Raw genomic sequence first — 25220 nt, forward strand, 5'->3', positions numbered from 1 at the left:
ATTCTGAATTTTCTTATGGATGTAAATTCTGTTTTTTCCTGTTTTGTTCTGTGAAAATGGCAATCTGTTTTCTGGAATTGTAAAATGATTCGGTGGGCAGTTTTTTTTTTTTTTTTTTTTTTTTCTCTCAAATGGATGAACATCATGTATTTATATATATATAGATATATCTTGCGATTTGATCGGTTTAATTTTGAACATCATAAAAAAAAAACTATTTGTTTTTTGGACCCGTCAATTCTATTTATATATGTATATATATAATTGGAATTGCTGCAGATTATATAACATATACGGGGTCACAAATTTAGAAATCTTTAAATTTAATGTAATTTCATACAACGTCTACAGAAATTTAATTTTCTAACACTCTCAATATAAGTCAATTCAAACAAGATGTCACAAAAGTGATCTCTCTTGTCTAGATTGTTTTATATGGAATGTTTTGAAGTTCATGTCTGTGTATCTCATGCAGGTATTTATCGGTCCAAAGACATGATTAAGACTTGGCAGAATTACATACACATTTTGTGGTGATAAACATGTGCCAATTGTCAAGAAAAGCTAATGTGAATAATAAATCCATCAAAAGATAGATTTGTTATTTGACATAACTTATTGTCAATGTTTGATCATTACAACAAGAATACCACTTACAGTTAATATCACTACCCAAAGGCTTGGTATTAATGTTATGCTAGGTATTTTGAGGATGTTGAGTTTGGGAGGAGAAATCCAGTTAGAGACATTGTCTTTGAGGAGGAAGCAGGAGTAATCCCACTTCCTACTACTACTTTTGACCAATCACGGGTTCCTATACCTGTCATTGCTCGAGAAGTAATTTCGGATCCTCAACCAGACAATGTTGTTCAAGATAATATAGTTCAAACCCCCATTCAAGATGAGGTAATTGTTCCTGAAGAACAAACTTTACAACCTCAACCTCAAGAATCTGTGCCATTAAGGCGATCCACCAAAGAAAGGAGATTTGCATTTTCAGATGATTATATTGTATATCTCCAGGAACATGAGGTAGAAAATGGAATGTCGAAAGATGATCCAATCAACTTTCGTCAAGCCATGGAAAGTTCCAACTCTCATAAGTGGATAGAAGCCATGAATGAAGAATATAAGGCACTGCAAGACCACTTAAGTTATATTGTGACAATAAGTCTGCAGTTTTATATTCCAATAACAACAGGAGCTCGACAAAATCAAAGCATATTGATATCAAGTTCCTAGTTGTAAAAGAAAGAGTGCAGAGTGGACAGATTTCCATAGAGCACATTGGGACAAACTCCATGATAGCGGATCCACTTACGAAGGGACTACCACCCAAGGTCTTTCATGAGCACACTGCTTAGATGGGAGTTGTTCTATTTGAGAACATTCTGGTTTAGTGGGAGTTTGTATTTATATTGCTGCTTTATGTCAGCCTTGAGTTTTATCTATGTAATTAGATTAATTTCTGCAGAAATGAAATATTCAGTTTATTACGCTCTGTTACGTATTGTGAAGTATTGATCTCAATAAAGTTAAGTAGGACCAGTTGTAAATAGGCATGTATGGATCACATCACATGTAATTTCCATGCTACGCATCCATGATTGATGTATGTCATTTAGCTGTATTAGTATACGTGACCATTGGTGGGTGGAGTTACGATTGATGTAACGAAGACCGCTTTGATCCTATATTAATATAGTTAATGGACAAGATTGTTTGGATACCCTCAAGTTATGATAACAAATTTCTGAGCTCACTAAAGTTAAGCACATTTTTCAGGATACATATGTGGTCCAGTGGGAGATTGTTAGATAATGTCTCAATGGGACCACATAATTAAATGTGGTGTTATCATTTATAAGAAGCCTATAATTTAAGTGATTCAATTTAGTTAATAGGCTTAAGGGTATATGTGTTATGGACCTAATGTGTAGATACTAGTTGCATAATTTCTATTTCTATGAGGGGCAGAAATAGAAATTAAAACCAATAATGGTTAAAGTTAGTTTTCATTCCTTTTAAACTTCCACAACCTTTCAGTTTTGAAAACCAATTACAACCTTTAAAAGGTTATGGTCCCTATTCCTTCCCAAGTGGAAAAGAACACTGCCATTTTTCTTTCTAAATCCTCTCAAGGAGAAACATAAGGCACCAAAGGGGAAAGGATGAGAAGGCAATAACATAATCAATAACAAAGAGTTCATTGATAATCACGCTTCCGTTTAACCGTTCATCAATGGATTCAGGTATGTCATTTTGTCTTGATTTCTTGATAATACGCATGGTAAATGATCCAAAGTGTAAGGTTTATATTCTGAAATTTATGTTAACATTATATACTTTAAAAACTTAATAGATTCAATTAGAAATCTGAAAATTAAATAGACAATTTTACAATAGTTCAAAAGTAAAAAGTGAAATAAACTCCAAATTCAATAGTCAAAGATGCATGGAAAATAAATGCTTGTGGCAACCTAATCTGAAGGGATTTTTTTCTTATCTTTTTCCCTTAAGTTATCTTCTCCATTTTTTTTTTCTTTTTTCCCGTTTGTTTTTTTTTTTTTTTTTAAATAAAAGATAAATAAACACCTCACTCTTGCTTGGTTTTTATTTAGGTTTTGGGCGAATTTTATTTAGAAATTATAAATGAAATCTTACATATAATACTAGATAAAAGTAGGTGAATAGTTAATATAGAATATCAGTAAAAAAGTGCTATTGATATTTGCCTTTAACCTTATAAACAAAATTCACTGGAAAAACTGATGCTCTCATTTTTTAAACACAGAATAGAAATTTGAGGTTTTCCTAGAATAAAATTTTAATTAGGTTCTTCATTTGATGGGATTTGACGCTTGATTTTGTTAGTTGGTTGGTTGGTTGGTTGGTAAAATTTTAATTAGATTGCAACTTTTATTAATTTATAATACTTATGACATTATATTTTATTTTTATAATTCTTCCATAAACTAAACAGGTTTGAATGAAATATTTTAGGATTTAATAGTCAATTTATAGTTCAAGAACTATGTAAATTTTGATTTAAATACTTTAAAAACTTACTAGATTCAATTAACAATTCAAAAATTAAGTAGATAGTCAAAGATGCATGGAAAATAAATGCTTGTGGCAACCTAATCCCAAATTTAACAATTAAAAAGTGAAATAAACCCCAAATTTAATAGTCAAAGATGCATGGAAAATAAATGCTTGTGGCAACCTAATCCGAAGGGATTTTTTTCTTATCTTTTTCCCTTAAGTTATCTTCTCCATTTTTTATTTTATTTATTTTTTTCCCTTTGGTTATTTTTTTTCAAAAAAAATAAACACCTCACTCTTGCTTGGTTTTTATTTAGGTTTTGGGCACCTTTCTTTGCATACATTTGCAATGCATTTATCATTGTTGTTTCCTTAAAAAAAACGCTAAGGACCATGAAAATTCACTTTGAAATTTATTCAAAAAATGAGATGGATATATAGATTGCAGTTCTTCATCTTAAAAAAATTGGTTAACTAATTGGTTACTTACCCAGAATATTCTGATTAAACGGCTCGCCAATTAATGGTATTGTCCGTTATATTTTTAATAATTAACTTCATTTTTACCATTTATCCAATTCTTTGGACAAATAATCAAACAGGTGTTAAATGACTGAACTATCATTCTCCAACTCTAGCATGCTAATTGTTGCATCCTTTTATTTTATTTTTTCTTAAATCATTTAAAAATCAATTTATTGATGCAATCAAATAAAAGGAGAAGAAAAGAAAATGAAAATAACTATAGATAAGCATCAGATCAGCCGTTCTACTAACTAGGAAAAGTTGCCACCAAAGTGGTTACTAATTTTAGTAGGCCCCACTTCACATTAAAAAAAACAAAAGAAGTCTTTAATATTTGGAAAGATTGTTCGATACATTGAATTGAATTTTCCTCTTAATTTTTTCTGCATCGCAAGGCATCAGTCAATTACTTACAGGATTAATATTTAGGTGAAAACCTCCTAAATTATTGAGAAGTGTCATTTTGACACCTTAAATTATAAAAACGTATAAATAGATCCCTTATATTATCGAAAAATATCACTTTATCTCCTAAACTATAAAAGCAGACAAATAGACCCCCTTAATTGTAAAAATGTACCAATTGGACCTTCTAATGGAAGTAGTCGAAGTGATACTTTTCAATAGTTTAGGGGGTCCAATTGTACTATTTTATAGTTTAGAGGGGCCAAAGTGATTCTTCTCAATACTTTAGCGAGTCTATTTTTTAAATTTTTTATGAATAAATTACACTTTGTATCCCGGCACTTTGCACTAAATCTCACTTTAGCTTCTACAAATGAAATCATGACAGTCCCTGTACTTCTTATCAAATCTCACTTTGGTCCTTACATATGAAATTGTGGCAGACAACCCTTGTATTTTTGGTCAAATCTTACTTTGGTCTCTACATGCCAATGTTTTCTTTCTGTTACTCAATTGTTTAAATCTTTAACAGAATTTAGTCATGTGACAAGAATGTGATTACGACATGAGAGTATGAGATGAAAATCATCTACATTTCCACCAATAGACACTTTGTCTCAAAATTTACATCAAATTATGACTGTATTAGATTAAAACAAAACACAGATTGTGAACAATTAAGAAGATGAATTAGGGTTTTGTATAAATTGAAATCACGAAACTCTATCTTTTACGGTAACACAATCTTTTTGTTTATTCATCTTCCTTTTTTCTTTGGTTTCTTTGTGGAAATTTTTTTTTAATTTCAAAATTTCTATTTTTTTGTCTCTTCGTCTCAATTTTTAGCATATGAACATATATATATATATATATATATTGTGTTATATAACTTTTACGTGCTTATCACGTAAGACGAACTGTATTGGTGAAAAATATGGATGATTTTCCTCTCTTACTCTCATTTCGTAATCACATTTTTGTCACTTGAGTGGATTTTGTTAAAGATTAAAAAATGAAGTAACAGAAGAGGGATATTGACACTTGTATACAGATCAAAGTGAGATTTGAGCAAATGTACAGAGGGTTGACTGTCACAATTTCATGTGCAAGGATTAAAGTGAGATTTACCTAGAAATGCAAGGGGTTGACTGTCATGATTTCATATGTAGGAGCTAAATTGAGATTTGGTGCAAAGTGTAAGGGAGCAAAGTGTAATTTACCTTTTTTATTTTATTTTATTTATTTAGGGATTAAAGTAATACTTCTCAATAGTTTAAGATTAAAAGTTAAAAATACCATTTTGTCAGTTTATTTATGTTAATTCTGTGTCATAAGCTATAATTAAAACTTGTCTAAGCCTCGGTTTGGCATTCATGTTGGGGCTAAATAATCACAAAAAGACAAAATTGACTACAAAAATGAATAAGACAAAATACTACTTTTTATCCATAATTATTACATTTTTTTTCTTACAAAAGTCAAAAAAGTCCCAAAACAAAAATCAAACGAGGCTAAAAAAATCAGGCTAAAAAAGTCTCAACACAAAAAAATTGACTATATTAATTAATGCCAAAAGAGCTCTAAAACACTTTGTCACATACTCTCAAAATTTAAGAAATAAAAAACAAAACAAAACAAAACAAAAATTATAAATAGTAATATAAATTGCATTAAATAACACCATTATCCCAATCGGTGGCGCTGCCTGCACCGATAAGTGTATTAACTACCAATATTAGTTATAACATTATTATTGACCTCACTCATTAATTATATTATAAATCCCAAAACCTCTGAAATTATGTGACTATCACCAATTGTTACACTAATTAGTATACTACTTGGTACATATAGCATTATTTTATCCCAATTGAATTTATTTTGTTCTAATCTGTACTTTAATGTCCTTTGGATTTTCTAACCACACAACAGTATAAATAGAGTTTATACATTTAAAGTTTCTGCAACCTACACACAACAATATAAATTGAGCCATATAGTCTCAGTAACGTACACAACATAAGAGTGAATATGGCACAAGAAACAGTGGTGATCATAGTAGGTGCAGGGCCAGCAGGCATAGCAACCTCTGCATGTCTCAACCTTCTCTCCATACCCAACATAGTTCTAGAGAGAGAAGATTGTTGTGCCTCTCTGTAAACTCAAAAAAATATACAGAATATGCAGCGGATTAAAATGATCAGATTATACCTTCTTGATGATAGAACCTTCTTGGATAAATCACGTGCTTCCAGGAAACTTCTTGATGAACCAACCCAGCAGTGGAGTGATATCACAGATTGAATATCACCCACACTAACCACAGTGTCAAAGACTTGATCGTTGTGTATTTTTTGGGAGAGAGTCAGAATGTGGGTAGAAAAACAGACTACGTTGTTTTTCCTCTTTCACAGATTACCCATAACCATATCAGATATTTAATATATTATAATATCTATCCATATCAGTTAAGATACAGATAATATCTAATATATATTATATCTATCTATATCAGTTCAAACTGATAACGTCTGTTTCAAGAGTGGTTATCCTAAATAGGTTTGATTTCTAAATCAAAACCTATTTGGATAAGGATCAAATGTTAAATTTAAATGGTCATGCCACATGGGCGCCCATTACTAACATCTCCCACTCGCACATGAGTTGGCATGACACTGCCACATCTCTATCTCAATCTCCCCAAAAACGAACAATCTCATACTAGCCAATGCACCGTGCGACCGCTGAGAACACCTGCAAGTGGGAGCTCTATACTAGAAACTCAACATGAGTCAGTATAGAGACATCAACCCAAAAAGAACAGAAATAGTGTCTCATGTACCCAGACCCATCTAGCTACATCAGTCCAAAAACATCTCTAATCCCTCAAAGAGCATGTTTGACTCTCCTAGGTCCCGCATTATATTCACACCCAATCAGCATCCTATAAAGAGCGATGTGAGTTGTCGACAGTGAATATAGAGCAGAGATGTAGAACTAGATGATCTTCCCTTCACCCTCATATCATTCAATTTGAAATTGACCGCTTTCCCAGTAATGTCCCTTAAAGCCGAATCATACATGACCGCAGGCAACATACCAAAGTAGCTGAACATCAACTCCTCATCTTATGACATAGTCAAAGGTCACAAAAAGGCACAAAGTGAAGTCATTTAGGAAAAAATGACTTTTAGGACTCACACGGTGAAGAAGCAGGGATCCATTCTTTCACCTCGCTAACGGGTCGATAAGCACATGCAGTATGAATGCATGTTATAGTGGAGTTACTCTTCTAAAGAGTGATGTTAAACTCACACACCATACAGATCTTAGTCTAGTCGCTCTTAAGCGCACGAGTCGCTTCCTAGCGTCTAACTCGAATTCTCTATTTGCTCGCCTCTTAGGCATCAAATGAGATCTCGCATCTGGCTATCCATAACAGACATATCATGGAAAAGTGGGTACTCTCATATCCATGGCCGGTCTCTAACAAGACCTCATCTTGGATCCAACCAAGGCGACATAGCTAGTGGATAATTTTAGCTTCTAGTCTCATCCTTACTCGCTACCCAGCGCTAAGGGCGATTGCTCGTGTGAGTGAGCCAATCTTGCCTGCTAACATCAATTTAATTGTTTTGTGTATGCTAATTCACAAACCATTACTAAAAGTAGTAAACATAAATGTGTGATAGAAACAAGTATGAATACTAATGGCATTAATATCCCCAAAAAAAAAAAAAAAAAAGAGTTCAACTGAATACACATAAAAAATCACCACCTACGTAGTCCTAAAGCCCTAACATGAGTAAGATAAACATCTCTAGCAATGGGCTTAGTCAAAGGGTCCGCAACCATGCGACTTGTAGGGATGTGCTCCAGGATCACTTCTTTCTGCGCCAAAATATCTCTGATAAAATTGGACCTCACATCAATGTGTTTGGTTCTGCCATGGTATTTAGGATCCTTAGCGTAAGCGAGTGCAGCCATGCTGTCACAATGGATAGTCACAGGATCTGAAGTGTGTGTGACAACATCCAAATGCTGAAGGAATCTCCTCAACCACACGGCTTCCTGAACGGCAGATGAACAAGCCACAAACTCAGCCTCCATGGTCGATAAGGCGATGCAGGATTGCTTCTTACTGCTCCAAGAAATAGCACCATCGCTAAGCATAAAAGCATATCCTGAAGTAGACTTACGCTCATCTAGGTCTCCTCCCCAGTCAGCATCACAATAGCCAACTAGATGTAGATCTGAACTCTGGTAGCAAAGTGTGTAATCTGCAGTTCCTCTAAGATATCGTAATATCCTCTTAACTGCTTTCCAATGAGCTGGTCCTGGGTTGGATTGGTAACGACTCACCAATCCGACTGCATAGCAAATGTCAGGACGTGTACACATCATAGCATACATCAAGCTTCCAACAGCATTTGCATAGGGAACACGGGCCATCTTTTCATTTTCTTCTTGAGTCTTAGGACCCATATCAAGGCTTAGGCTCTCGCCTTTTGCAACAGGAGTGTCAATGGGTTTGCAGCTCTGCATCTGGAACCGCTCTAGAATAGTCTTAATGTAAGTCTCTTGAGACAAACCAAGAAGTCTCCTAGAGCGATCCCTAAGGATCTTAACACCGAGCACATAACTCGCCTCACCCATGTCCTTCATTTCAAATGTAGAGAACAACCACATTTTAGTGGCGACAATCATCTCCTTGTCATTTCCAGCCAATAATATGTCATCTACATATAATGACAATATCAGAAAAATGTCCTTGGACCGCTTAACGTACACACAGTGATCTTCATCAATCATCGTAAACCCATTTGAAACAATGGCTCGATGAAATCTCAGATTCCACTGTCTGGATGATTGCTTTAAGCCATAAATAGATCGTTGAAGCTTGCAAACTTTGCGCTCCTGACCTACTGCCACAAAGCCTTCTGGTTGATCCATATAGATCTCTTCATCCAATTCTCCATTGAGAAATGCAGTTTTAACGTCCATCTGATATAGCTCTAAGTCCAACTGAGCTACTATGGCCAGGATTAGGCGAATAGAGGCAAACCTTACAACTGGTGAAAAAGTTTCCTCATAGTCCACACCCTCTCGTTGGGTGTAACCTTTCGCCACTAGGCGAGCCTTATACCTTTCTATGGAACCATCCGCCTTGCGCTTGATTTTGAGAACCCATTTGTTCCCGATAGTCTTGCGCCCTAGCGGCAAATCAACCAAGTCCCAGACATGATTTTTCTTCATAGACTCTATTTCTTCTTCCATTGCAGTACTCCATTCTTTACTAGCAGGGGATGAGAGAGCCTCTTTGAGATTCTTAGGCTCCATCTCATCACTCGGAGCAATCATGAATGCTTCCCCTTCAATCTCAAAACGACGACGGGGTATAGCTCCACGTTTGCTTCTACGTAGTTGAGAATCCTGAGAATCCTCATCCATTGGATCTAATCCATGGGTAGGTAGATCGCTCCCACTGTCCCTAGGAGCTTGAGGAATTATTTCCTCATTCTCTACTAAGCTACTAGGTGCGCCTTCAAGTAGATCCTCCATCTCGTAGAATTCTACTTCTCTGGTTACCTCACCTCTGCTAGGGAAATCCTCCTCTAGGAAATCCACATCTCGTGACTCAATTTCAGTCACACTTCCATCCGGATGCTCCCCAACAAACACATAGCCCTTAGAATGCTCACTATAGCGAATGAAGATACACTTCTTTCCTCTAGGGCCCAACTTCCCAAACTTATGAGAAGCGTTGTGTATGTAAGCTGCCGAACCCCAAGGTCGCAAATTGCCCAAATCAGGCTTTTTGCCAGTCCACATCTCATATGGGGTGGAAGGAACTGATTTGGAGGGCACACGGTTAAGGACGTAGGCAGCAGTCAACAAAGCATCTCCCCAATAAGAAATTGGAAGATTAGCTTGCGCCATCATTGATCTAACCATGTCAAGCAATGTGCGATTCCTTCTCTCCGCTACACCATTTTGTTGCGGAGTTCTAGGAATTGTCAATTGCCTGATAACTCCTTTTTCCTCACAGAGCACTTTAAATTGCTCAGATAGATACTCACGTCCTCGGTCAGTCCTTAGAGCTTTAATGCTCTTGTCTAATTGATTCTCAACCTCATTAACATACCGTCTAAAGCAATCCAATGCTTCTGACTTGTGAGAAATCAGATAGACATGACCAAAACGTGTGCAATCATCTATAAATGTGATGAAATAGGGGGCTCCATGCCTTGCCCTCACATTCATTGGTCCACATATATCAGAATGAATAAGTTGCAATGGGATAGATGCCCTTATGGCTTTCCCAAATGGTTTTCTTGTTGCCTTTCCAGCAAGACAGTGCTCACAAGTAGGCAAAGTGACTCTAGCGAGTGGGCCTAAAAGACCTTCTCTAGCCAATCTAGTCATCCTGTCTTGCCCTATGTGGCCTAATCTAGCATGCCATCTCATAGAATCATTATCACAAAAAGATGCAATATTAGAAATAGATCCATTGGCATTTTTATTAATACTAGAATCATCCACATCCAAAACTAAAAAACCATTTGAAAGATAACCAAAACCATAAAAAATTGTTCCCAAATAAATGCTAACACCATTATTCTCAAAACAAAAGCTAAAACCAAGGCTCATCATGCTAATAACTGAAACTAAGTTTCGCCGAATATCCGGAGCATAAAGAACATCATGAAGATACAAGGTGCGCCCTCGTCGCATTTCCAGCTTGAATGTGCCAATGCCAAGCACCTCCACACTGGACTCGTTCCCCATGTAAACTTTTCTGCTCCCAGCAGGTACTCGACGATACTCAACGAACCCTACTCTGTCCCTCGCGATGTGGTCTGTTGCTCCGGAGTCTACAACCCAAAAATGAGGAGAATGAGCAATTAATGCTTGACTAGACACAAAGCATTGAATGCGAGAAATTAAGTAAGGGAGTACCTTCTTCTGCTCAGGGCAATCCCGAGCGAAGTGTCCTTCTTTGTTACAGTTAAAGCATGTCAATTTAGCCTTTGCCTTCTTACCACCTCTCTTGCCCCTACGCTTGAAATTTCTAGCGCCATTGGGCTTAAGCGCAGCCGCTGCTTGCTTCTTGGGGGCACCTTTTGCTTTTCCACGTTTGAACTGAGAAGTCCTACGTGAGCTTGACTCAACCACCATAGCAGAACCATCAGACTTAGCCGCCTCAAGGCGCTCAGCCTCTAGCTCCAAATGACGCGATATGTCTTCGAATGTTTTCACACTCTCATTATGCATCATGTTCTGCTTCATCTGCTCCCAAGAATTTGGCAGAGAGCGTATCACAGCCTGTACTTGCTGCTCTTGAGTCAAATTATGCCCAGCAGCCGCAAGCTCACGTATCATGGCTGACATGACTCTCAAATGCTGCTTCATCGAGTGATGCGCCCTTTTCTGATATGAGTCAAACTTCATAGTCAGCCCACGTAGCTTTGCCAAAGAGGTAATACCAAACTTTTGCTTGAGAGCTTCCCACATCTCAAATGCAGTCGGGCAATGCTCAAACTCACTAATCAAGTCGTTGTGCATGCTGCTCAACATAGTAAAGCGCGCACACCGATCTTTGTTACGCCAAGTCTGAAAGGCTTCAAGATCACGACGATGTTGAGCTGTATTGCCCTGCTCTGGCTCAACCATCACTTGTTCAAGTGTGGTCAACACTTCTTGCTCATTGAGGAGGTATTGGATCTTACGGCGCCATATGTCATAATTGTCGCCATCCAATTTCTCTCCCTTAGTTAAGTCTGCCACCACTGACTTAGCAGCCATTTCTACATACAGAGTAAATAAAAATGCGCAGGGGATATTAATGATAGCAACACAAAACAAAATATTTTGCAGCAAAAAGAATCTAAATTAAATAATGATAATTTTACACATGTCTCAAGATCGAAAATTTGCTATGCTCGTAATCATCTCTTGCGCCTCTAGTGATAATTATCAAAATTTAATTTCATTCCATGCGCAAAAAATAATCAAACAATCTCCCACTATTTATGGCATATACAAAGCATGATAAATTCCATACAATAGCATCTCAATATAAATTTACAAACAACTCATGCTATATTTAATGATGGAATTCAAATAAATAAATAAATAAATAATCATGCTTTAATTGCAACATATTAAAAAAACCAAAAAAAATGTTGTATTTAATATGCAGATTATGCCATAATTAAAGTGTACATCCTTTTTGAAATTTTCTGGAATTTTCTGAAATTTTCTGGAATTTTAAATAACTAATTAAACACACATAAAATTAGAAATAAAAAATCCAGAAACTAGTAAACAGAAACAATATTCAGATTATGCCATAATTAAAATGTACATTGTTCTGAAATATTCTGAAATTTTTCTGAAATATTCTGGAATTTTAAATGACTAATAAATACACATAAAATTAGAAATAAAAAATCCAGAAACTGATAAAATGAGACAATATTACCAGTAAATAATAAAACCTTTCAGAAGTCTACAATAAATATTTCAGCCCCAGAAAATTATTTATGCAATACCAGAATCATTTTAAAGCATAAAAAATGAATTATTAACACAGGAAAAATAATTTATATTTTCTGAAAATTTTCAAAATTTTACAGAATGTAGAAAAATTAATTCTGAGTCTAACAGTATAAGCCACGCATAAAACAAATATGTAATGAATTAATTATGATCATTTAACGCAGTTCAGAATTAAAAACAAAACAAACAGTGCCTAATCGCCAGCAGCCAAGCCAGCCGAGGAAAACGGCGCGGCTCAGCACGCGGCTCGGCTCAAGGCTCGGCTCACGGCTCAGCGCGCGGCTCGGCTCGCGGCTCAGCGCGCGGCTCGGCTCGCGGCTCAGCGCACGGCGCGCGTGCGTGGCGCGGAGGGCCCGCGCGTGACTGCGCCGCTGACGCGCGCGTGAGAGCGCGTGCAAGCGCGTCGGGTGAGCAGCTGGCGCGTGGAGGCGCGTGGCTGCGCGTGGAGGCGCGTGGAAACGGTCCACTTCGTCAGGTGGCGCGTGCAGGCCACGCGCCGCCTTCCAGGGTGTTTTCTGGTCCGATTTTCGTACTGCCGGACTCCTTTTTTCAAAATAAAACTATTTATGATATGAAAAAAGGCATTAATGAACATAAAAAAAATATTTTTATGCTCCTAATCAGAAAAAAAAAATTTTCTACAAATATTCATGTGTATAATACATACATATACATATAAAAGTATACACATGAGGAAAACACGAAAATATCCATTAACAGGCTCTGATACCAATGTAAACTCAAAAAAATATACAGAATATGCAGCGGATTAAAATGATCAGATTATACCTTCTTGATGATAGAACCTTCTTGGATAAATCACGTGCTTCCAGGAAACTTCTTGATGAACCAACCCAGCAGTGGAGTGATATCACAGATTGAATATCACCCACACTAACCACAGTGTCAAAGACTTGATCGTTGTGTATTTTTTGGGAGAGAGTCAGAATGTGGGTAGAAAAACAGACTACGTTGTTTTTCCTCTTTCACAGATTACCCATAACCATATCAGATATTTAATATATTATAATATCTATCCATATCAGTTAAGATACAGATAATATCTAATATATATTATATCTATCTATATCAGTTCAAACTGATAACGTCTGTTTCAAGAGTGGTTATCCTAAATAGGTTTGATTTCAAAATCAAAACCTATTTGGATAAGGATCAAATGTTAAATTTAAATGGTCATGCCACATGGGCGCCCATTACTAACACTCTCTCTGGAAGAAAAGGTCTTATGATCGCTTAAAGCTTCACTTAGCAAAGCAATATTGTCAACTTCCCAATTTTCCTTTCCCATGCGATGAGCCCACATTTGTGTCCAAGAATGGCTTCATACATTATTTAGATAACTATGTGTCCCATTTTAATGTCAACCCATTGTACGGCCGATCTGTCGAGTCTGCATCGTACAATGAGGCTGATAGAAAGTGGTATGTGGTGGCAAAATTTGGGGTTTTGAACGGGGTTGATGATGCTGAAGAAGTGTATGTTGGGGAGTTTCTTGTTGTTGCGACGGGTGAGAATAGTGAGGGTTTTGTTCCAGAAGTTGATGGGCTGGGTGATTTTCGAGGGAAGGTGTTGCATTCTTGCCAGTATGAGAATGGAGCGAAGTTTAGTGGTAAAGATGTATTGGTTGTTGGGTGTGGGAATTCTGGTATGGAGATCGCGTATGATCTGTCTAATTGGGACGCTCGAACGTCTATTTGTGCTCGTAGCCCTGTATACCCCCTCTCTCTCTCTCTCTCTCTCTCTCTCTCTCTCTCTCTCTCTCTCTCTCTCTCGAAAAGTTAGGAATCATAAATTTTTTTTTCATGAAAATGATCATGAAAGAGTTATAGTCCTTAAATTATCTTGATTAGCGTGTGGTACTTTATTCTAAGTGTAATTCAAGAGTCACAAAGATTTTTCATGATACCTATAATAATATAAAAATAATAAATACATATGTTTAACATAATCGCACACAGCATTGAAATACATATATGTATATATATATAATATTTATAACCTTACTAGAAGAAACTATCTAGAAAACACTTTCACTAATTATAGTTTGGTATATGAGTCTCGCTCAAAATGAAAGATAAGTCCATAATGATTTTTTTTAGAGATTTTGAAATTCATAATGACAAGTTAATTTAATAATAAATGCATACGTTTTAACATAATCGCACACAGTATTGAAATACATATATATATATATATATATATATATATAATATTTATAACCTTACTAGAAGAAATTATCTAGAAAACACTTTCACTAATTATAGTTTGGTATATGAGTCTCGCTCAAAATGAAAGATAAGTCTATAATGATTTTGTTAGAGATTTTGAAATTCATAATGACAAATTAATTTAAATTTAAATTTTAATATTGATTTTTTGTATTACGTTGCGACCTTAAAATGAAAATCTCCACTTCTCATCAGAAATCGAAATAAGCAAAATATTTGATTATTATATACATCCATGTATAATTTCTTTTGCTATTTTTTTGGATTTTAAATATAGACATAAATGAAATGGGTATAATAAAAAATCATAAAAACTAATTTCTGTTTGCACTGTTTTCAATGGATTCTCTTTAAGGTAATTTACTTTTGTTGTTGTTGTTGTTTCAGGTACATGTGCTCACAAAGGAAATGGTACAAATGGGAATGTACTTGTTGAAGTTCTTTGCATGTGATATTGTGGACAAGACGGTTATATTCTTAAGCAAATTAAAATATGGAGATCTGTCTCAATATGGGCTTCCAATGCCGAAGGAAGGTCCATTTTATATCAAAGGAACCACAGGTCGATCTCCAGTCATTGATGTTGGGACCATCGGCAAAATTAAGACTGGACAAATTCAGGTACTTTATTTTAGAGTTAATTCCATTGAGACCCTCCCAAGTTTTAATGAATATCACTGTATCCACTTGTTGTACATATTTATCCCTTCAACAATGAAAATTATACAAATACATCTTTTTTTTAAAAGTGATCTAGAAAGGATAAAAGTGATATATTTTTATACTTGAATGGTATAAAATGACATTCGCTAAAAGTTGACAAGTCTTAACATAATAATGAACTTTTTACTTTACTACTTTAAGCATATTAAGGCTTGGTTTGGGAAGTAGGTTGGCTTTTTGGCTTTTTGGCTTTTTTGACTATTTTAGCCTGGGCTAAAAAGTTTGGTTTGGGAAGGGCTTTTTGACTTTTTGACTTTTTTGACTTTTTTTGTGAGAGAAGAATGTAATGATTATAGGTTGGATGTGATGTTTTGTTTGTTATGGCTAAAATAGTCTATTTTGTTTTTTGTGGCTAAAATAGCCAAAAAACCTTGAAAACCAACTTACCAAACAGAGGCTAAATGTTGTAATGTTTCGATCCCCCTCAAAAAATAAATAAATAAAGAGTATTTGTCCCATGCCATATGTGACAAGCGCACAATTTAATTTTTTTGTAAACTTTATTGCAACTTTGCCATGTAAGTTGCAGGTGAACTTTATCATTTTTTTTTTTTTTTTATAGATAAAAGTATTTTTTTAATCCAAAATGATCTGCTAAACTTGAGTTGTATCACTTTATTTAGGAAAACAAAGGGCAAGGTGACTTGTAGTTTCAAGAATATCATTTACATATCATTTTGATGGAAAATTTTGTATAAGGAATTTGTTTTACTAAGACAAATTTTTATAAAATGTTTAGCACAACATAGAATTATGGGAGAAGAACAATCCAAATTGTAATATAAAATGTTACACATACTTACATCTCTTGTCCCGCTTATTAATAATGTAACTACATAACATTGTGTCATGACTTAGAAAGTAATAGTATCTAAAAGTAGGAGAGGAAAAAAATCAAGAAAAGAAATGAAAATTTTGAATAATACAATGCTCGTTCAAAGTTAATTACTTTCTTATGATGTGATTATGATTATCAGATTATGCCATCTATAACTACAATAGATGGAGATAACATTGAATTTGCAAGTGGCAAGATAAAGCGATTTGATGCTATTGTTTTTGCAACTGGCTACAAAAGCACAATTCGAAAATGGCTCAAGGTACTTTTAAAATTCAATCACATTGTGTAAAAAATTATATATAAATATTGAAAATAAGGTTTTAACAAGCGGATTTTTAACGTCTAAAGCAGGATGACAAAGGAGACCTTTTCAACGAAGATGGGATGCCCAAACGAAAAGTTCCAAATCACTGGAAAGGGGAGAAAGGTCTTTACTGCGTTGGATTTGCAGGGATGGGATTGTTTGGCATTTCAAACGATGCACAAAACATTGCTAAAGATATCAAACATAATTTTGATTTGCTTCAGTTAATTAATCCTAGTATCCTAAGATTATAATTTTCCTAAATGTGCACCCCTTTAATGGGAGTAAATTTTTTAGCTTCACCTTTTTTTTTCTAGTTTTTTTTTTTAGTTATAAGTTTATGACTGTAATGAGGCCTCGTTTGGGGACTTACCTTTTTAGCTAAATAGCCAAAAAGTTACTAAATTAGCCAAAAAGCCAACAACTCATACTAAAAAGTCAAAGATTCTCTTTTCTCTATACTTTTTGCACATCTTTTCATAATTAGTCAAAAAGTCATCCCAAACATACAAGTTTTTTTTACCTACCTTTTTAGCCAAATAGTCAAAAAGTTACTAAAATTAGCCTGTTCCCAAACGAGGCCTGAATCTAAATGAGCATTCCGGGAGCACAAATTTGTTACTTTCATTGGTTTCTGCTTAATAATAATAATAATGTCGTATATAAATTGATTTTATAGAATATATATTATATATTATATGATTAATAGTTAATTTGGGCACAATAGAGATGAAGTTGGCCACAATAGTTTTTTATGTCTTAATTTAAGCCAAGTCCAACCCGGCCCAATATAATCTTATGTTTTGTCAAAATGGTTTTCTGAATAAGAAGAACCAATTTTTATTCACATAATTTATGGTTAGATGAAAGGTCATTGAGATTGCTGACAAAAAAAAAAAAAAAAAAACAAAACTTCATTAAGAAGTTGGCTAAAGTTGCGTTTAATTTATGAATTTGGATGGAAATTTAGAAAGAAAAAATAAAAAAAAAGAGTGTGAAATGTAATTATATTTCATTTACATTTCGTATATATTTTTTCACTTTTTTCCTTTTTGTTTTCAAATTCCTCCCCAAACCAATAAATCAAAGTGAGTGTTTGGGAAGTGGATTTTTTTGTAAGTTTTTATAGTTGTAGGATATTATTGGAGAAAATTTTTTTTGGCCTTGTTTGGTTTGCTTTTCATAAAATTTTTTGAGAAAAATTCTTTACAAACAAATTTTCAAAAGTAATCAAACTAAACAAATTTTTTCAAAAAAAATCTCAAAATTTTGTTTGATTACCTACTTTCCAAAATCACTCTCTCTCTCATACGCATCAAATCAATCACTTTTTTTAAAACTCTCTCTCCCAAAATAATTTTTCAAAATCATTTCTGAAAAAAGGCAAACCAAACAAGTTTTCGTACTTTTTATCTAAAAAACTACTCTACAAACACAAACCAAACACACCCTTTGTGTTTGGGAAGATAGTTGAATTTTTTTGTGGTTGGATGTGATATTTGTGAGAAAAAAAGTGAAATGATTATAGGATTTGATGTGATATTTTTTTTAGATTTTTTTTTTTGATTTTGTAAAATATTTATCTTGTAGTGAAAAAAAACAAAAACTCATTACCTTTATGATTTTACTTTATGCGAAGAGATTATTCAACGCTCCAAAAGCATTAGCAAGTGGTGCTTCAGAGCCAGGGCTGACCCTGACTTATTGGGACTTAGGTCAAGTTTGGGGACTTTAAAATAAGTTAAAAAGTCAAAAAGTTACTCAAAAAGTTAAAAAGTTAACACTATTCACCAAAAGTCAACAATTACGGCTGCACAGCTCCCAATTCAAAATTTTCCCTACAAATCAATTTTTATAATTTTTTATTACACATTTTTCAATAAAAAGTCAAAAAGTTAACCCAAACATCCATATTTTCAACCTCAATTTTTTAGTCCAAAAAGACAAAAAGTGCACTTTTTTAGTCTTCCCAAACTTGGCCTTAAGGTGAATTTTTTAAATTGGGCCCTTCATATATTATTATTTTAAAAAAAAAGTTATTTAAATAAAACAAAAAAGATAAAAATTTATTTTTATTACATTACAATTTAACAAAATTTAGATAACAAGTATATATATATATATATATATATAATAGTTGAATTTCAATTAGTTGAATCGAATTTTTATTTTTTAGCTTACTAATGCTATAAGAACAAAAATAAATTGGGGTAAGGATGAGAATTTTCGACACAACTCAAGCAATATATAAAATTAGCAAGTTAAGGTTAACTATTTTCAACATGAATCTAAGTATGACACAGCTCAATAATTTGAATTATTAGTTATATATTTGAATGTTCACTAAGGGATGCCATAATATTTTTTTAATATTTTATTTAACTCTATCTAATTGAATAAAAAAGTATGTAAAATAATAATTAAGGCTAATATCTTTTTTTCATTTAAGATATATATTTTTTTGTTACCTATTTTAGAGTCAATCTAATAAAAAATATATAGTAATAAGGTATAATTTTTTTAATTAGAAAAATGCAATTGAATTAAAATCAAACATTCTATGAATAATTTCATTTAGTTGAAATAAATTTTATAAAATTCAACTTATGAGAAAAATTTTAATCTCTCAATACACTTGCTAAGTTATTTTTAACTAAAAGTGAAAGTTTTCATATTAAATATCAATCGAACACGAATCAAAATAACACCACACGACAACATAAAAATAAATAAATTGAGCTAATATTAAAATAATTATGAAATAACATGACATGATACACTCTTCTAATTGGAGGCCCTAAATTTTGTTCAAAATTGGGGGCCCGAGGCGACCGCCTCAGTCGCCTCATCCCAGGGCCGGCCCTGTCCAGTGCCAATGTGATTGATGTATGGAAAAATTATTTATAAGTCTTATTAGGGAGACTTATGCTATACATGGTTCTACTAAAAAATTTATGTTCCCATAAGTCCTGTGGGAAGTTTGTTGACATATTTACCCTCAATATTAGTTATTAATATCATAAATAATAGTAAAACCATATATAGGAAATTGAATGTTACTATATATCATATCTATATAAACGTAACGTAACGTGACACCTACATAAACGTAACGTGACACCTATGATATATGGCAACATTCAATTTTCTATATAGGAAATTGAATGTTACCATATAGGAAATTGAATGTTACCATAGATCATATCTACATAAACGTAACGTAACGTGACATTTACATAAACATAACGTGATACGTATGATCTATTGCAACATTCAATTTCCTATATAGGAAATTGAATGTTGCCATAGATCATATTTATATGAAACGTAACGTGACACCAATATAAACCAGCAACATTTTCACATTCAATTTAAAAAAATAAAAACTCATTAAGTTTGCGAAACGTACGGTGACACGTTACATTACGTCTATAGCAACATTCAATTTTCTATATAAGAAATTGAATGTTGCCATAGATCATATTTATATGAAACGTAACGTGACACCAACATAAACCAGCAATATTTTCACATTCAATTTAAAAAAATAAAAACTCATTAAGTTTGCGAAATGTAACGTGACACGTTACGTTACGTTACGTTTATTTAGGTGTCACGTTACGTTTATGTAAATGTCACGTTACGTATAGGTGTTACGTTACGTTTATATAGATGTCACGTTACGTTACGTTTATGTAAGTGTCACGTTGCGTTACATTTATGAAAGTGTCACGTCACGTTACGTTTATGTAGGATCTTGTGGAATACATTCTCATCTAAATAGGACTTGAGACTCTATAAGAAATTATACAAGACTTACCCTAGCATAAGTGTCTGAAAAAGGACTTATAAATAAGTCTCCCTTGATATATAGGTAAAACGAGAAATATTATGTATCTTAAATATTTTATTAAATATTTTATCAAATCTTTTATATGGAATGAAATTCACATGTATGTAGTCCTATATTTATGTGAGAGATTTAATAAAATATTTGATAGAATATTTAGAATTCGAGAAATTATTCAATACTCTCAAAACACTACGTGTCCATACTCCAAACCAATCACTAATTACTTAGTCACATATATATTATTCGCCCATCTTTAACATAAATTGTAAATTTTCATATCTCCCTGTCAATTAAAATCTTATAGAGTACCCTGCGGACTCATCCCTAACATAACTCAAGTGAAACCTAAGACTTTGTGTAGGTATTTAACCTAATAGTATAGAATTGACGTGAATCTATCTATTGGTATGGAAAAATGTTCCAAGAGTATAAATAATTTTTTCTCATATTCTACACCATTGCTACACCTGGCTTGCTCTGAATTCTTTGACTTTTATGTTTGTGTCACGTTTTTTAAGCATATTTTGAAAATTAAGGGATTGTTTAGAGTGTCCTAAATAAGGCGTCGTTTGGGAACATGCTAATTTAGTAACTTTTTGGCTATTTGGCTAAAAAGGTAGGTAAAAAAAACTTGTATGTTTGGGATGGCTTTTTGGCTAATTACGAAAAGATGTGCAAAAAGTAGAGAGAAAAGAGAATATTTGACTTTTTGGTATGGGTTGTTGACTTTTTGGCTAATTTAGTAACTTTTTGGCTAATTGGCTAAAATAGCCTCTTGCCATGTGCTTTTTATTTTTTTAGACTAAAAAGTTGAGGTTGAAAATATGAATATTTGGGTTAATTTTTTGACTTTTTATGAAAAAATATGTATTAAAAAATTGTATAAATTAGTGTGTAGGAGAAAATTAGTATTGAGAGTTATGCAGCCGTAATTGTTGACTTTTGATAAATATTGATAACTTTTTAATTTTTTAAGTAACTTTTTGACTTTTTAACTTTTTTAAGACTTTCCAAACTTGACCCAAGTTAAAAGTTAAAAGAGTTTTTTGAGTCACATCATCTCTGTATTATTTTACATATTTTTTTAAAAAAAAATTTAAAAATTAACTTTTAATTTATTTTTCAAAATAAGTTTTTTTATTGTCTATCCACTACAAAAAATTAAGGTTTTAAAGACAAATTTTTAGGGACAAAAATAATTTGTCTGCAAAAATTATATTTTTAAGGACAAAATGAAATAATTTAAAAATATATATATTTAATCATATTATTACATTTTCTAGACAAATTTATTTGGTTGCAAAAGGATCAGTCACTTTTCTCTACAATTTTAGTTAGCCCCTAATAAACCCAAATTATATATTTTTGTAATTTATATATTAATTTTTGAACTCAATAGTCGGGACTCAAAAACAGAAACAAAAAAAGCATCAGGTTTCATCACTGTCACACACACACACTCACACACACACACACACACTCTCTCTCTCTCTCTCTCTCTCTCAAATCTCTAATTTCTTTTCATATATCTCTTTTCTATGGATTCGATGTATGAACTCAATGGTTCTTCTTTACGGATCTCGTTGATTGCTTCTGATCTGTGGTTTATCATTGTCTTATAGCATCTCTCACCAGGGATGGATCGCTCCGTTGCCGCCTCATCTCTCTTCGATTCTCCGATTTCCCAGCGAATCTCCGATAGCGATTCCAATTAGGTACCATATATATATATATGCATATACATACATGTATGTATATGTATAATCGATTTGATATTGCAATTTTAGCCCTCGATTTCGTGCATGGTTTTGTATACATATATAGATTTATGTGTTTGTTCAATCAATCTATTTCAATGAGGTGTTTATAGTAATCATCAATAATTAAGTGTTTTTCGTTTTTAGGGTTCATAGTATAAGAAAATCTCTGAATCGTGCATTTTTTGATCTTATCACATCATTATCATCATTTTGTTATCATATATTGTTCAGTGATCTTTTTACAGTGAATGTTGTTGTTATTAGAAGCAATCGCAATTTGTATTAGTTTATTAGTTTTCACAATTTCTTAACAGGGTGATGATATTTCATAGATCCTTGAAGGTGCATTTGATTTCTTTTGTATGTTGTAGGTCTGCTTTAGAATCATATGTTGCAAAAATGAGAGAAATTTATATAAAACTAACCAATGAAAATAGTGGGTTTAAAACCTTAATGTGTTTTCTATGTTTCTTTTACTATCAGATCTGGCTTTTTTAACTTCGATAGAACTCTCTCTCCTATTTTCTCTTAAAAACTAGTTGTTTTGTTTGCATTGATGTGGCCTCTTTCCAACCGTAGCTTGTTTTCTTCTGGACAAACTCAACCATACGTTGAGCATGTTTGTTGAAGTTTAAAAGTCATCTTATTTAAATTATAGGTTCAAAAAAGTTGTTTTGAATTGATGTTTTGGTAAGAAAAATACTAGTTAAAATTTCAACATATATGTCTAATATGGAAATATAGAAGTTTGAACGACTAAGTTTTACCAAACAAACCAAATCATCATTTACACAACTTATAAGGGCATTTTGGACAATTGCACAACAAAAAAACTATTTGATAACCTATTTAACAAATAGGTTCGACTTTTATATATCTTATATAACTGAGCTCATCTGCAATAGGACGACTTCATTGACTAAAGGGCTAGCCAAAGAGCAAGTGTACCATTTATCGAGGGGAATGTGATTAAAGCCTATTATTTAAAAGTCGCTATAATGGCAACTCAACCTAATTGGTTGGAGATCCCAAGATCTAGGTTCAAAGGGACAACCGAATTATGAATGACTTCATGTATCACTCAAGAGGTTTACTCTTACCCATTTCTATGATAAAAAGAGTGATACTTGCAGCGTCATTAGGATAAGTTTTGCTTTTAATGATTCTCATAGCTTGAACATCCAAGTGGGATATGGCAAAATACTCTTAATAAGAAGTCACCTATATAAGTGTGAACTGGACCGGTTCTGTGAGAATTGAGAAGGCTAAATTCTCTAGAGCACTCATAAATTACCAGGTGTTGTTCAGGGCCAAAATGAACACAACCATAAGAACCAAACTATGTTTGTTGATACACTATCTGAAGTCTATTGTCTTGGCTTACACAAACAGTTAAATAGTTCAAGGCATCGCGTCCACTGGTTAGCCAGTAAGTGGTGTATCTTCTTTATGAACTCTTTTTTTGTCTGCATTCTGTTGCATGTCCGTTATCCTGAATTCCATTCATGTGGGGAATTATTGGAAAATGACTTTGGAATATCTTATTTTTTGCTAACTTTGAACGTTAATTAAGGTAGGACCCAAGCTTTATTTTTAACGTTTCTAATTAGGTTCATATTTAATGCTGCATAATGAATAATATCGTGTATTTGATTGCTCAAAACCATTTCCAGATGAATGAGAATTCAACGCACATTTTTGGGTTCGTGGAAATGGCTTTACGTGGGTGTCCTACACATTTGTGAAATGTGCTTGTCCCACATAAGAAATGTTTAAGGATTTATATAAGTATATATACTCTAACTTGCCATACTTGGGATGGGCTCCAAGGGGCACCCTAAGTTTTGTAAGGAATGGAGTTATGTACAAAGTGGGCTTGACCTAAAACCACCACACGTGCGCACCGCCGCCATCCGGCCGGCCGAGCCTTGAGTGTGGGTTGGGTTGGGTCCTAACTTTAATTTTTTTGGACAAAATTCGTTTGTGTGGGGACATATTTTGTGAATGACAGCATGTGGCCAAGGTGACGCCGAAGTGTTAGCCGAGGTGCCACGTGGCCTAGTCCTGATGCTGAGGTGATCTCGGCTAGACCAAGATTGTCTGCGAAGATGTCGAAATCCGAGATGAGCGGATAAGGGACAAGAATCCTGGAATAAGAGAGGACCTCAATATAGATAAAGATAAAGCACTTGGGGAGTTTATCCATATCTAGATGAGAGTCCAGGATGACCATTGAGCCTGAGTCCATTGAAGTGAGGCTTTTACAAGGATCAGGTCAGTGCCGACTATAAAAGTAGGACACCCCCGTGGGTCTGAGGTATGTGCAATATATTGTGAGCAATAAGTTCTTTCTTGTGAGTTAAGCACAATTTGCTATCTTTGAGAGATATTAGATTACTGACTTGAGTGTCGGAGTGTCCCTAGGTGGACGAATCACCGCTGAATTCTTATCTTTTTGTGACAGGTTGTTTGGGCTTAATCTATTCTGTCGGTGCTCTCTAGCGGAGTTCCCTGTTTGGTTGTGTGGTCAGAAATCAATACCAACAATTTGGCGCCGTCTATGGGAATGGAAGGAGAATGGATGGCCAGTGATGGGCATAAAGAGAAGATTGGGGACAACATCCCTAGTGGGAGTGGCAAACAGATCGATCTTAAAAAAGAAGAGAAACCGAAGCCCTGCGACATTTACATCGACAACTCCTTCGCCTATTTGTTGATAGAAGTTCAAACCGACAAGAAGTAGGGGCAGGAGTAGTGTTAGTATCACCAGATGGGCGAATGTTAGAGCAGTCTATTTGTTTGGGGTTCAAGGCCTCAAACAATGAAGCAGAGTATGAGGTACTGATCGCAGGGTTAAGCCAATGGGGTGGTAGTCTTCTGGGACACCCAACTTATTGTGAATCAAGCAACATACGAGTATGCATTCCAAGATGAAAAAATGATAGCCTATGTC

The 25220-nt window shown here is 34.0% G+C and overlaps 1 protein-coding gene across 1 annotated transcript; it reads left to right on the forward strand.

Annotated features, from left to right (window-relative positions):
• The first annotated feature begins 6006 nt into the window (after nucleotides 1-6006).
• YUC11 (Flavin-binding monooxygenase family protein) lies at nucleotides 6007-16908 on the forward strand. The gene is made up of 6 exons (XM_082918557.1): nucleotides 6007-6131; nucleotides 12953-12959; nucleotides 13774-14268; nucleotides 15174-15407; nucleotides 16487-16609; nucleotides 16702-16908. Exons 1-6 carry the CDS (start codon nucleotides 6007-6009, stop codon nucleotides 16906-16908), a joined length of 1191 nt encoding a protein of 396 aa, XP_082774683.1.
• The last annotated feature ends 8312 nt before the right edge of the window (nucleotides 16909-25220 follow it).

This window comes from Camellia sinensis, chromosome 3, assembly GCF_055761805.1.
Source record: "Camellia sinensis isolate YWXY chromosome 3, ASM5576180v1, whole genome shotgun sequence".
Taxonomy (NCBI): Eukaryota; Viridiplantae; Streptophyta; class Magnoliopsida; order Ericales; family Theaceae; genus Camellia; species Camellia sinensis.

Bases quoted from the DNA above. Each gene is read 5' to 3' on its own strand.
- YUC11 (XM_082918557.1), top strand. From the start codon at position 6,007: ATGGCACAAGAAACAGTGGTGATCATAGTAGGTGCAGGGCCAGCAGGC. The intron at 14,269-15,173 runs GTATACCCCCTC...TTGTTGTTTCAG, and splicing joins CTATTTGTGCTCGTAGCCCT to GTACATGTGCTCACAAAGGA. The intron at 15,408-16,486 runs GTACTTTATTTT...TATGATTATCAG, and splicing joins TTAAGACTGGACAAATTCAG to ATTATGCCATCTATAACTAC.